Below are 15,442 nucleotides of genomic sequence, written 5' to 3'. Positions count from 1 at the left end.
AATAATAATAATAATAATAATAATAATAATAATAATAATAATAATAATAATAATAATAATAACACGACCGTCAGTGCGACTATCAACATCACTAACAGATTAAGGCATGCAAATAAATCGTGGTTGAGACCGAGGTAAAAGCGGTGTTGGTCATTAAGATGAGGAGACGTAGTTGACATGATAAACAGTCCTGGCCATTTGTCAGCGCTAAGGCAGGAGATATACTGTAGAGTGATGGCGCGAGTGTCCTCCTCGCTCATCTTGTTCCAGGACGACGCTGTTGTAGCCTGAGGAAGTGAGCGTGAGGCGCCTCTCCAACTTCAGCATCCCTAGAAATATGTCTTTAACATATATTTTAAGTTACGGATCGATTCCAAGGGATGGGCCATATGTTTAAATAATAAATCACAAAGGAATGACAATCACCTCCATCCACGACATAAAGTACCGTTATTTATGTCAATGATCCCTACACATTTACACACAAAATAAATATAATCCATCAAATACTATATTTATCGTCCAGTTACTCGTGTGTACAAGACAACAATACCCGGTAATTCCCCCGTTACCACCTGAGGCCAAACATGTAAAGAACCACTTTTTCCCCGTCAGTGTACGTGGCCACGCCAGGAGCCCGGACCACTTCCGGTGGGACCTGCTCCTGCCCCTCACCACCACCCATCATCCCACACACCACACCCTTCACCTCATTCACACAAGCTCCAGTGTTTGTGAATATATGAATGTATAGGGTATATGCGAGTGTAGGTAGAGGCAGGTATGTGCACACGTGAGTCTACCATACTTTTCAATGTGTTTAAAGAAAAACTAAACATGTATGTGATGGGGGCAGAGGGTGTGGCATCTAGGGGCCTCACACACTCAGCGAAGCGAGTCAAACCAACTCCTGACTGACGCAGGTGCTTGTTATCCACTTAAATGTCATTTAACTCTCCTTCAACAAAAGAAGACACCGACCAACTACACACACACGTTTAACTTAACCCAATGTTTAAAATGTCCAACAAGATTAAAATCACAGCGCTTACCAAGTACGTATATTCACGTGATCGTGTAATTTTACATAAAACAGGAGAGGGATAAACCATTAACACAGTAATAGCGGACACATACACACCTCAAAACCACACGGGGCGGTGAGTGGGCAAAGGCATGGAGCCAAGGCGCGCGACACACACACACATTTGTTATTAAGGACGGTGCATCAACACTTCATCAAGTACCATATCTTTAGATAGTGACGACGTTATCAGAATAGAAACCTAATCTCCTAATATGTTATCCATAACAATTATGTCGACAATCTCTCTCCGCGAACAGCAGTACAGCGATCCTTGTTTCAGCTGCATCTGTTAACGGTGAATAAAATAAAACACATCATTCTGCATCTAGATGAAGTGTAAACAACGAAATCCGAGTAGTGACTTCCTCGATCTTGTTACTACAGCAGAAATAATTTAATGTTGACTTCAGGTACTTTAAAACAATAATAATCACCCGGTGCAATGTGTGTGTGTGTGTGTGTGTGTGTGTGGGAGGCGGAGTACTCAAGCCGTAATGTGGCGGCACTTGAGGAGTTCCAGCGTAAGTCGAGGTGTATGGTGGTACTGTGGAGGATATTGTGGGGGGGAGGACTAACTCGACACACGCCAAGCCCCCAGCTGGGTATATAACAATACAGTATAGTAATTGTAAAGCTCACGAGAATATTGCTGTTATTTTATAGTGACCACAAATTTGTGAATTATACGGAAGAACTGAAATTATGTTAAACAGTGTGGTAAGATTAAGGGTAAGAATGTTTTTAACAGCAGAAGAAGACCAGAGCAGAGCGGAGCAGTAGTGCAGAAAGAAGGAAGGTCGGGAGGTAATGAGGTGTACAACGTTATTGTGGTCACGCTCACTACCCGCCCACGCATGGAAACCTCCTGCTCAAGTGCTGGTACTAGTTTTACATCCCATTAACCTTCACACGAACAAAGTAAAAACCAGGACAAATACTCAATATTCAAGGCCACGATCTGGTCGCAGGGGTGAGGACAGACATGAAGGTGCTGGAGTTGTTGTCACGTTCAGATTCCGTCCTTTGATGGCAACTTTGAATAGTGATTCGCTGATGATTCGCTGAACTTTGGTGGATCTGTCGGCATATACTGTAAGTCCCTCAGAGAATATAACCGGTAAACACACACACACACACACACACACACTAGTGTCTGCGTACCAGAACCAGCTGTAGTGAACTATGAAGAGCCTGAGTGGTTGAGTCACAGGTAAGGTTCAGGTGTAATAATGCGTGGCGGCGTGTGCGGAGTTGTTTTGACGAGTTGTCCGTGCCGGAGGCCATACAGAATTTTGAACGACTTTCTCGATTCTGTAAGTCACATTCCTTGCCACGACCTAGGCACAAGTCATGCATTAAACCCTCCTTACCCCTCTTCCTTCCCATCACTTCACAAGCCTTAACAGTCATCACCGGTACACTCAGCATAAACTGCGAATTCTTATGACGCAGCACATTCTTTTACACTATCTTTTTTTATAGCTAGATGTGTGAAGAGGAGACGGAAGGGCACAGGACAGTCCACCAAGTTTCCACCGTCAGCCGTCATGTCTACACAGAATACACAGTAAGATCAACAGTATTACTCCCAGCTGGAATCATCACAGGCGACGACGTTTCTATCCAGAACAAAAATTCGCCATTATATTGTACACTGTGTTATATTATTAGTGTAAACAGTGTCTGACCACCCCAGTCCTCCCATATAACAATACACACAACTCGCGTCATACAAAAGATTATCGGGCGAATGTCTCTACAGCTACTGCCTGGAGTCTGAGGATAACAAAAACCTAACAACTTCCTGTAGGGTCCTTCCGCGGAGTCAACGTGCCGCCAGCGACCTCTTTAGCCATAACATAAGGATGCTGCAGACCACCACGAGGATAATTAACGGCAGCATTGTCTCATCAACACGCTGAGTCACGCATATATCACCTATCCAAACACTTTATAGCATACCTCTACTAGTACCGGACCGTCACACACCGCCAACATCACACAGCACGGAATATACCGCCTCTATTTGGTGCATATTACTCGGATAATAAAAAAATTTTCTTCCATAAGTATGCGCAGGTATCATGTTACCATCTGCACGGGTATGGGAGGTAAGCAGTCGTGTTTCACCTCCACACTGCTGCTTGCCACACCCTGCCAAACTTAATTAATCTATCACTGGTCCTGTCCACAACTGTCCTTAGGCATTCCAATCTAAACCTGAAGATTACTACACACAAACAACAAACACCCACTGATACTCTGTATCCGGGAGATGAAAATAAATTGTTTCTGCAACCCTAAAAAAATGGAAGGCAAATCAAATGACATAATTATAATATAGGGTCGAGAGACAGAACGCAAATATTTAAGTCACAGGGCTACCCAACACTTGTATCTTTAGTTACGCAATTCATAAATATGAACACACCTCTAGGATACCCCCCCCCCCCACAAGCATCAGCCATGGCTCGCCAACAGCAATAATACCCCGTCAAAAAATCTGCAAACTAACCATCAAGACGTGGCAATGTACCGCAGAAGCCTGTGGCCATGTGACGATGGTCTGTGATAACGACAACACGCAAGATATAACCAGCAGCAGGTAAGACGCAGGTCCTCGTTCCCAGACCCAGCCAAGAGATTCACCGTCAATTACCCGTCATAAACCGCCACTTGCAAGCAGTGGCTGCAACATGGCTTACGGATCTCATCGTGTTTCCAACGCCAAAGGCACTCTTAAGTTTCTCTTCAGTCACTCTACGTCATATCAAACAAGCAAAAAACGAAAGTTCAAAGCTTTAAATCAGCGGGTAAAATAACAATGATCTGTCACGCAAATTAAAAGGTAAGAAACCGACTCTTGGGGAGTTCCAAGAAATTCCAAACTAGTCAATGACCACCATCACACCGGCTGACTAATGCCAGAGAGGGGCAGCCTCCTCAAATAAACGTCTCACCTTCACTATCGAGCCTGGAGCACCCGCACCCCCACCCCCCAAAAAAAATTATATATATATATATATATATATATATATATATATATATATATATATATTATATATATATATATATATATATATATATATATATTATATATATTATATATATATTATATATATATATATTTTATATATATATATATATATATATATATATATATATATATATATATATATATATATATATATATATATATATATATATATGGCTGCATTTATAAAGTCCCTTGCAAGGAATGTAATGTTTTACTTAGGCCAGACAGGTAAAGATCTTGTAACTCGACTTAAACAGCATAAATATAGTGTTAGGACAGGCCAGGAATCCAATGCTCTGTTTGTTCATCTGAGGGATAATAAACATTACATTGACTGGGATAATGCCTCCTCAATATTACCTTGTAATTCAATTGACAGTAGGAACATTATAGAATCTAGTCTCATTAAACATACCGAATCCGTTAACATGAATTTGAGTAATGGTATGTACAAATTGGACAATTTTGTAATTAAGAATATTTGTAACCAGGTGAGAAGGTTGGGTCAGTTTTCCCTCTGACCTGACTACCGACCGCTGCGGTGCTTTTGTGAAGATTAGTAGGGTCATTACCTATACTTGACCTCTGTGGACTTGATCTCACCCTCCTCTGTATATATAACTTGTTCTGCACTTCTACTTTAGTTTGTACTCACCCCTGAAGATGTGAATTACACGAAAGCGCTTGGGAACTTCGTGTTTTCTTTTTCCTTGTGGTTATCAGCATATACCTGGATCACGCGCACCTACAGTGATTTATTTGCATATATATATATATATATATATATATATATATATATATATATATATATATATATATATATATATATATATATAGAGCATGGAAGCTGAGAGAGAGAGAGAGAGAGAGCATGGAAGCTGCAGACCAGTAAACGGAGTGTTGGCAACATACCACGACCCACCCTCGTCCATAACACCCACCCACCATCCACTGTACACAAGCTAAATAATGAACATTTCATTCTGAACATCGTTATTAGGTTATACAGCGGGTGACATCAGTGGGCACGACAGACCTAGCACAACACATTTTCCACAAAGCCTTGGTTTTATTCCCCTCATATGAGATTAATAAAGTTACTACTGAGCTGCGGTTTATAATGTCTCACCGGCTTTTACACCATCAGACGTCCGCCTATAGCTAGTCTATATCTACCACGTTCTATTGATCCTTCCATTTATTTTGCCCTTCAATTTTCAATTTCAATTGTTTATTCCTTGATAGAGGAAGTGGGATCCTAGTGCTGTCACTAGGTACCCCTGATTTTGCCCTTTAATAGTTAACTAACACTGGTGTATCATAGTGCCAGTAGGGACAAAACAGCGTGACTTGTCGGATTACCTGCCTACGTGCACATGAGATAGGAAGATGGTGTGGCAAGTGAGCGTGACGAGCCTCCACCACACCCCGCCGACAAGGACGTGCTGGAGTCGACCATCCTTGTGGCCTGCCACTCACTCATCTCTGGCCATTCCTGGTAAGACGATACTACTGAACAATCTCTCTCTCTCTACCGGCTCTTCCCAATATAAAAATGCCATTGGTATAATGATTTGCATCCTTATCATGACACTTCATAACACCCATCAGCTGGTCTCCAAAACAGGTCATGCTTCCCTAATAACAACACGAGTCCCGTGGCAACAAGTCATCACATACCCAACAAATTCCATAGTCGATTTTGAAATGCCATCAGGAGACGGTTAAAAAACACTAGAATTCGAGGCGCGCGCACACAAACACAGGTTCCCAAACTTTCCCTTTTACACCTGACTGGGTTCCTCCAAGTGCCGGGCAGACTGGGCAGTGTTATAACCAGCTGTAGTGCATTTCATAACCATACTCCAGGTTATTAGTAAGGTCATGAGGCGAGTGAGGAGGGAGCTTCTCCATTACCCCCTCCTCCCTCCTCAACGCTCGCTTGGATCACACTGTTTTCACATCCCACCTGCAGGCCAGTCAAGTAATCGCATCAGAGTACATTAATTTCCATCCGGTTAATCAGGTACACTTGACAGGAATGTATCAAGCTCCATCTTGTAAATTTAGTCGGCATAGCTATGATTCTTATAATACTAGCAGGACGTTGAGGTGCATGTTACTGCAATAATTGGACTTCAACATTAAGGTAAACTGGAGGGCAGAGGCTTGGGTGGCGGCCATGACTGACTTTGACGGATGATGATGGTGTGAGGTTAAGATGAGTGTAGGGAGACCTGGCTGGTGGCCAGGAGGTCACCTGCCTTGGCACTCACCTTCACTACGTGTCCTTACATAACTTCACGTACACCTACCTGACAGCACCATTTACCTTGTGGTATTATTAAACGCTAATCCCTCCATCACGACAACACTCATTATTTGTCACAACAGGCAGCGCGCCACCTCAAATGAGTTTTCTCGCCATCAAAGTTCTTCATCATCAACAAGTTTTATTCAAACCACCACATGATTTGTTTCTCCTAACTCCCCAATTTAAGCAAAATTCCCAACACCTGTGAGGAAAAATGGTCGGTGTACCCAGGAAGGTGTCCACGTCGTGACCTGTGAAATTTACGCCCCAGGAGGCCACGAGAGCATCAGTCATCTTCTACACCATCTTCTGATTTTCCACACAAGAATTTTCAATGATAGGAACACCATTAGTCAGTATCACCACCATGCCCACGACAATGCCCCACCTTGTCTCCGATGTCATCAATCACTTCTCAGCCAGCTGGGGCAAGGGACCAACAAGGTCATGCAGGCGTCACTAAAGCGTTGATCAAGTGAGCCGTCACCACTACCACCACCTGCTGCTGCCCGGGGGTCGCTGCATTTATTATCTCAGCTAATAAATTGTTGATGATAAATCGACATTAAACAGGATCCTTACTGGTGGTCACGGGTTACTTGTGCTCAACACACTCTAGTGTACATCACGTGCCACATCACCTTTAATCCTCTGACACACACACACATCTCCCTCTTATACCCGTCACTGTATATGATGAATAATAAAACATAAGACAGAGTGTTTGGCTTAGTTCTTCTTCTTCTTCTTAATATTATCATTATTTATTTCTATCATCGTTATTATTATTATTATAATTAAGAAGGGATTAACGTTAGGTTTGGGAAGCAAACAGTGGTAAATGTTGGACCCGAGGACCATACTGACATAATACAAGGAAACGGACGCAAACACAACATTTAGTATTTGAACACAATAATGACTGGGAAAACATTAGAACACAGTACGTAAAGAATCCATCCTAACCCACGCCAATAGAATATTATTATTACCCTTTGATGTGAAGGAATTCAGATCCTGAAACACAAAGCACTACTGGTGTGGCCTGCAGGTGCGAGGTGAGCATACCAGTGTAAGAAAGGAGAATACATCAGTACAATACTTATCAAGGGCCGTCCACCACCACCATGACCACCAAACATACCTGCAAAGAAAACAAAAAATAAATTACAATCCGAATGAAGAATCAACGGATAAAATAAATTCATATATACTAAATTACAGAAAGATAAACAATTAAAAAAGTATATAGATTGCCGAAACTATTTTGTTGAGGTACAATGGGAGCAAGGTCAATATAGAGAGGTCGGCCATGCAGGCGAGGTCCAAGGCGGGCGGGAGTGATGACGTCAGGTGATCCACTCTGCCTGAGTCTCCTTGTACTTGACAAGTTGACCCCAGTCTTACCCGGGCCATTTGTGTGTACACACCACTGTCTGAGGCTTTAATTTTGAGAAGCATAAGTCCCAAATGTAATGAATATCTGAGAACTAAAAAAGGAATTCCTTTGCCGAGTAAAACAACGCTTAATGAACGAGCCAAGAATTTTGCCTGCGAACCTGGCATCTTACGCTCTGTGCTGTCACTCATGAAGACAAAGTCTGACACTTTTAGTCCACTTGAAAGGTTAGCTGTGATATCATTAGATGAAATGGCCATTGCGAGGAATGGAGTCACGAAAAAGGTAAGGACATCCTATATAAGCTTCATGAGAAAATCCAGGTTGTCATGCTAAGCGGACTGGAAGGCAATTGGAAGCAGCCAATTTTGATGACTTTGATGTCCCATATATACAAAAGATCTTGTTAACTTTAATAGAAGAGCTTGAGCACGCAGGTTACCCTGTCGTTGCATTGGTGAACGACTGAGGCTCCAGTAACCTTAGGATGTGGAAAGAATTTAACACTGATCCCGTGGAAAGAAAGAAAATATCTTTAAAAAACCCGAGTGCTGATCGGGATATATTTGTGTTTGCAGACGTGTCACATTTGATTAAATTAATTAGGGATAATTTTCTCGATTCAGGATTTTACCTAAAGGATGGAAGCTTAATATCTGATTCCACTATTCAGGAAATGATGACAGCAAATAAGATAGAGAGTGGTTTAGCATACAAATTAAGTGAAATGCATTTTAATGTATGGGGTCAGCAACGACAGCGGGTTAAATATGCAGTCCAGTTGTTGTCAAAGACAAGCTCTAGCTCACTGAAATATCTTGGAGAAAGAGGACTACTGGAGAGTAGAAATTGGAAGGAAACTGCAGACTTCATAAATCTGGTGGACGAATGGTCTGACATTATTAATTCTTCTCATAAGTTTGATGAAAAACAATCACTTTATGTATTTGGAATTAATTTATGAGACCAAGTAAATGTTCTGAATATAATGATTGAAGTGGTGATGTCATGGGTTGCGTTGGGTCTACCCCACGCAACCCATTCCAAATGTTTGTTAAGGTAGATAAGGGACCAGGCGAGCAGTGATTCTGTCATCACTATTTCATTAGTGGATATGTGAGCTAGTCAGCCAACTCCAAAGTTATTTTACTAGAGATAAGGCACCCGGTCAGCCATAACTGCTACACATTTTCCATTAGTGGTATGATATTCTTCCATAGGGGGAGGCCAGTGAGACAGTGTTGTACTGTACTGTTCAGCGCCTCACGCCCCAAAAACCTCATTTGAAGTAGTATCCCCTAGGGCCTAGGTCCTCACCCTCTCCCTCCTGAAGGGACCGGGTCACCACACACAGTCTCCACCGCCACCCTGTCCTGTGGACCTTCGTTGACACGAGATTAAGTGTGTTAACCTAGGTTTGTTATCCCCGTGGAAATATCACATGTGGATGCCTGGTTGCAACAAGAGCAATCCAGGCTGGCCTACCAAACCTACAGTAAATGGTTAATCAATTCACGCTTACAGAGTTCTCCTGCATGACACCCGTCTACAGTGACCATGATCGACACGAGACTAAGTGTGTTAACCTAGGTTTGTTATCCCCGTGGAAATATCACGTGTGGAAGCCTGGTTGCAACAAAAGCAATCCAGGCTGGTCTATTGCGCCAAGTGGTTAATTCAAGTCACGCCTACCAGTTCTCCTTGCCGCGACAACCGTCTACAGTGACTGTCAGTGACGAGAGACTATGTGTGGTGACCCAAGAGTACCTTTGTGTTGTTATTCCCCGTGAAAGAAGTTCTTGTGATGAAGCCTGGTTGCAACAAGAGCAATCCAGGCTGGCAGTAAATGTCTCACTTGAAGAATTAAGGCTCTGTTAAGTCATACCCATAGTAGAGTAACCACATGTGTTCCCAAGTTGAAAATTCCCTCTTTAGAAGATTAATTTTATTGCAGTGTGAATGTGAGTGACTCATATATCCATGCAAATTGTAAATCATTGTATGGAAGCTTGACAAATAAATGTAAGTGCAATTATCTGCCCGTATCTGTGATCCTATCTTATTATTACTAAAGGTAATGACTGATTGGTTATGACAAAGTATAACCAATAACTTAGATGGATGTTGGAAATTAATGGAACTCATTAAATCATCATTTATCAAGTATAAATCATGGAATGTCGGGTGGTGGAGTGAATTTCTACGTAGATACACCATAATCTCCTGTAAGTACCAGTGTGAAGGTATCGAACTCTGCGGTAAGAAATATAAGAAACACAATATATTATAATCTTTATATAATATATACCACTCTACTACCACTACGATAGCCAAAACCATGACAGGTGACAACAATGAGAGTAAAAAACCCACTGTTGAACGGCCTTTACAAGTTTCAGAAAGAGGTAATATTGTCATATCGGTCACTTATAGGGTTGTACAAAATGCTCCAGAAGTCTTTTAATCTTGAATTCATTCTAACTATAAAACTAAATCAAGATTGTCTGGAGCATTTGTTTGGGTGGATAAGACAGATGCATGGAACCTACGACCATCCAAATGCTGTGAATTTTAGTTCAGGTTCAAGAAGTTATTGCTGGGAAAAGACGTTTAACTAATTTCTGAGAAATTTAACACAACTAATGATAATTTTCACTGCTTGTCAAGAAATATTGGTCTTAGACAAACAGATGATAAAGGTACACCTTTCAATGAAAGAGAGCTGACAGTAGAACTCTATATAACTAATCAATGTTTCAAAGACTTGGATATTGGCAATGAAGTAGAAAAAGAGTTAAGTGATGAGTTTAATGAAAACCTAGGAGAGTGTATAAACCCTGATGAAAATGACGGTAAAGCAATAGATTTAGTTCTAGAAGAGGACTATATTGTAAGAAGGTTTTGCGTGAAATACTCTCACTTAGCCCAGAAAGTCACTGAGTGTACATCCATGACTAAAACATGAACAGAAGAAATAAACAGAGGTGAACTGTATGTTCCTTCTAACACTCTATTAACCATTATGAGAGACGTATTTAAGGCTGTACATGGGGACAGTCTTAAGGAGGGGAAAGACTGTTTCAAAACAATTGTGTCTGAGATAGAGTTGATGTACACCATGATGCTTTAACCTTCTTTGCCAAATATCTGTGTTCTTTAAACTGAACAGCAGTATTAGGATAAATAAGAAAACAAGTAAGAATTGCAGAAGTGAAAATAGAAAATTTATGAAAATATCAAAATGATAGGAAAAACAGATTGTCTTGGGTTACAGTTGATGTAAATCATACATGTTATTTATTTATGACATGTGTGTGTAATAAAATGTAAGTTATCATGATATATTTATTCCCCTTTTAGATGCACACACACAGTTATGAACTCAAGTCCACAGATAAATTGCACTGAAATAAGCGCATGAATTTCAGGAAATTAGTAAGAATATTCAAATAATGCCAGGTCTCCTTCCCTCCACAATGAAGGGACGAAAGACAGCCTCCCTTACTAAAGCTACATCTTTCTCCTCCTTTCCGAGCTAAACCCTCCTATACCAGGATAAAGGAAACGGGGTTATGATGATGATGATACTGGAGGGGGGGGCAGCCAGCTGTAGTTCACGTGACGTCACTGCGGAGAGCCAGCGAAAACTAGACCGCTGTCCGTCGGACTTCTCTATATTGACCTTAAATAGGAGATAACTCAGCCGCGTTTCGTGGCGAACCTATCATGAAGGTAATAACGCTACGTAGCCACCAGCCTGGCATCTTGTGTTATTGTGCTCGGTAACGTCACATACATCACAACATTCTTTGTCTTCTCTTATTTCCTTCTGCACTATTATTTACCGGTGCGGACAAATACCTAAAAACAATTCTTGAAAAATCTGTGACAAAGGTGATGAATGAGCGAGACATCGTATTTTATGTGGAGGTGTGTGTGTGAGCGAGAAAGCTGGAGGTAGAGCACAACATAGGATCCTGTCAGTCATCATGTCAACGTCATGTTCATGTCTTGACGGCGCGAACAGTAGCATTTACTGTATTATCATAATGGGGTAAATAACCACAAGCGTGGTGGTGTGTGAAGGAAAACACAAGTGTGTCGAGGGGCTACATTCCTGCGGTGAGGACCTGTGACCATCACTGACCCCTGTCTTTACACTTAATCATAAGCCAAATATACAGTTATGGTGGCCCAACCTTCAACTTCACTGGTAAGACAGCTACGAAGGTTTATTGTGATGCGTTTATCCTGCCACTCCTGACCATCTGGCTCCCGTAGAAAAGACAAAGCACCACACTTTAGCCAGCAGTTGGTGGTAACACCCGGGAAGTGTTCTTTAATGCTTCCAGGCCGATGGATCGCTCCTCACTTAACACCTCGCTACACTTAATTATTTCTTGTAGCAGTAATAAACTCGTCGAACTTTGGCCATCCATTCAGGCCAATTTGGACAGGAGTTAACGAGTCTCAAACTGATAATTACACGACTGCCACAAACTGTGCACTAAAGGTTCCCACAGGTGGCGACCAGAAACAGTGTAGTTGTAACCAAGTGATGCAGTGTTCGCCATGCTAATGTACAGTAAGTGTGCCTCAGCAGGGAGTAGGCCTCAGTCTGTACACTTATGTTACAGGTCAGGCCAACATATCCACAGTTACAGGTGTGTACTAAACCAGATGACCATTACTCCTCTACCACAACACCTTCACGTTTCAATAACTATACAGTAATATTACGTTTCTCTAATTATGTGAAAAATAAATAAATTATCTTAAACGACCTGAAGGAAAAACAAATCTAATAAACTCCATTCACTTGAAAAATGTGAATCATATACACACATACAAACAAACATACATACATACATACATACATACATACATACATACATGCATGCATGCATACATTTTCTGTTACTTGGGGGGTTAAATAAATTGGGGAATCACACTGCCTTATCCATCATTAATGTTTTAAATTACTGATAATGTCTACAATGAGCTGTTTAACCCTTCAAAAGACGACACCATGGGGAGAGAGAGAGAGGAACACCATCCCCATCAATACTAGGGATGTGGTCACTGGGAGACTCTTGTGGGCAGCCTCGTGGTTGTCACAAGTGGGCCGCCATATAAACAACAGTTTCACCGAGGCAAGAAATCTCACCTATCTACTGTATACAGCACCAGACTCTCGAGGCATGACTGAGCACTGTAAAATGAAAATAGTACCACGTAACTGACGGTGTTGACAAAAAAAAAGCTATAAATATTATTGACTGACAAACACAAACTATACCCGTATATATATGGTACACCTTTAATCGTCTCACTCTTCACCAAGCGTTGAGATCACTTGTGTATAAACAAGAGACCTAATGTGCGCCAGCGTGTGTTTCTGATCTCTAGTCCAACTCTGATAGTGTTGGCAGCTCTTCCAGTCTCTAGTTTATCTTCACCGGGGAATTCTCACGTTTCCACAGAACCACACGTGGGATATAAACTAACACGATGAATGACTTTACTGCTGCTACCTGTGAGGAGCTGCAACCCCCCCCACCCTCCATCCCTGGTGCACGTTCCCACCTTCAACGAAACGAGACCCTTCTGGTCGAGTGCGCAGCATAATGTTAGGGAACAGTGAAGTGTTTTAAGAGACTAAGTGCTGAACTGTTAATTATATAGTCTTCCCTGACTAATTTATTACCGACTGTTCATCCTTGACCGTCATCATATATACGGAGGTGTGTTGCAAACCAACTCCACCTTCCCATAAATAAAATCCTGTCTACTTAAAAAACAGGTCATATCGAACACCTGACCTGTCCTCCCGCCATCTTCATCACGTCTCTTGTTCATTACTTTCTCTTAACTTAAATTTATCCTTTTCTTTTTAAATTTACAAAATACGAAGAAATTGAGTCAGCCGACCCGCAGCTATTTAAATCCAGCCAACTTTCTTGTTAAAACACTGATTTCTGTCAATCGTCTCTTAAAGACCCACACACAAGAGCCCCCTCCTCTTCATCTTTTATTCTTCTAGTGTCTACTAAGTGATAGTCTCTGTTCCTACACATCATACACTTTACACAACACTGGCAACTATCTTAAACAGAGCACAGTTTACATCACGGCATTAACAACTTTCGTTCATGCAACACGCAAGACAAGCTCTCCATGAGCCTTGGATAAACGTCTTTGTCACTTCGGTATGTGTAGCAGTACTCTGTCTATCTCGCCTTTCAACTTCCTACGAAGGAAAACAAACGCGAGGGGTCAGGTAGCAAAGTGTGGGTTAACAAGATGGTCGTGGCGATGCAAGAAGGCCAGTAATTGGAGGTGTAAGGTGGTCACGTACCCGGCCGCCGCTAACATACCTGTCCACTTCCGGCGGGGTGGTCCCGTTATACTTCCGGCCAGTGGTCAAGGTAGTGGTGCCCCGCTCTCCACCATATTCCTGCGGTTGCTTCTCCCAAGGAAAATTACTGATGCCAGCACACGCCCGCACGCGCACACAAACACGCCCGGATGCCCCCCCCCCCAACCACACACACACCAACTATGATCCCCTTCAATCCCTTGAACCTCTATATTGCGACGAATCATGAGCCTGCTGCTGCCCCTTTGTTTAGATATATATGTGTTAACAGACTCAAAGTTTTCCATACCAATAAAACATTTCAGGATCCATTTCAAACAACTATGTTAATGACAGTCATCAAGACAGTAAAAATAAAGGCGGGGCAACTAGGACCATTACAGGTTGAGAAGAGATAAGGAAGTGTAACCAAAGGCATAGTAGTTCTCCAGGATCCGGCACTGAGGACGGCTGGGGTGGTAACTTAGATAAAACAAGTGAGTGAGGCCATAAATTTACCTCCCAGTTCCCGCCTGTAGTCCCCACACGTTTAAAAAATAAAAAGAGCAGCACCTCGCACCCACTAAATCAGTGCGACACGCACCCACCCTCCTTCACGGACCACAACCACCACCACCTCGGTATTCACGTGTTACGACACACACACACGCGCACTGCTTCAGGTAAGCTGTTGTCACCCAGTATCAACATTGCACGGAAACATTGCGAATATACAAAAGATCTACAAACTGTATTAATACATGGCTAACAAAAACATAACACACTATTACAACTTCGCAACTAACATTACTTTAACAACAACCTCCCCAAACCATCTGGACAGTCAGTCATTATTCTACAACCATAACCAACGCGCACGCGGTTCCTCGGAAATGTAAAAGATGGTAATAGTGCACGAAGCAAAGACACAACCCGATATTACGAGCCGAAGTAACCGCTACACCACAACCCGCAACTTGGGGTAAAACGTCACAATTGTAGAAGAGTACGAGAGACGAACAGGCCAACTAATAACAATTAATTTGGAAACTACTGCTGAAGACAGATCAACACACACACACACAATATCTTAATCAGATATAAATTACTGTATATAGGGAGGTCAAAATACCTAAAAGAGATGACAATTTCTCTTCACTCCATTCTTTGTGACTAAGAGGTGAAGCTTCCAGTGTGAGATCTCTTGGTGAGAAACGAAACTGTTTATAACGTCACCATGCTTGTTC

The 15,442-nt window shown here is 41.9% G+C and overlaps 1 protein-coding gene across 1 annotated transcript in view; it reads right to left on the bottom strand.

Annotated features, from left to right (window-relative positions):
- Positions 1 to 8,097, bottom strand: part of LOC121855485 (CLIP-associating protein 2-like) — a gene marked incomplete at its 3' end in the record, with an annotated part of 102,058 nt that extends 93,961 nt beyond the window's left edge. Inside the window, exons 1-2 of the mRNA XM_042350460.1 lie at positions 7,990 to 8,097; positions 7,431 to 7,470 (exon numbers count right to left, since the gene is read on the bottom strand). Coding sequence (XP_042206394.1) covers positions 7,431 to 7,470; positions 7,990 to 8,097 — 148 coding nt within the window. The remainder of the gene's footprint in view (positions 1 to 7,430; positions 7,471 to 7,989) is intronic.
- Positions 8,098 to 15,442: the final 7,345 nt, after the last annotated feature.

Source organism: Homarus americanus, unplaced genomic scaffold, assembly GCF_018991925.1.
Source record: "Homarus americanus isolate GMGI-L3 unplaced genomic scaffold, GMGI_Hamer_2.0 scaffold48406, whole genome shotgun sequence".
Taxonomy (NCBI): Eukaryota; Metazoa; Arthropoda; class Malacostraca; order Decapoda; family Nephropidae; genus Homarus; species Homarus americanus.
The sequence above is the reverse complement of the archived record's forward strand: the minus strand, read 5'-3'. Positions and strand labels throughout refer to the sequence as shown.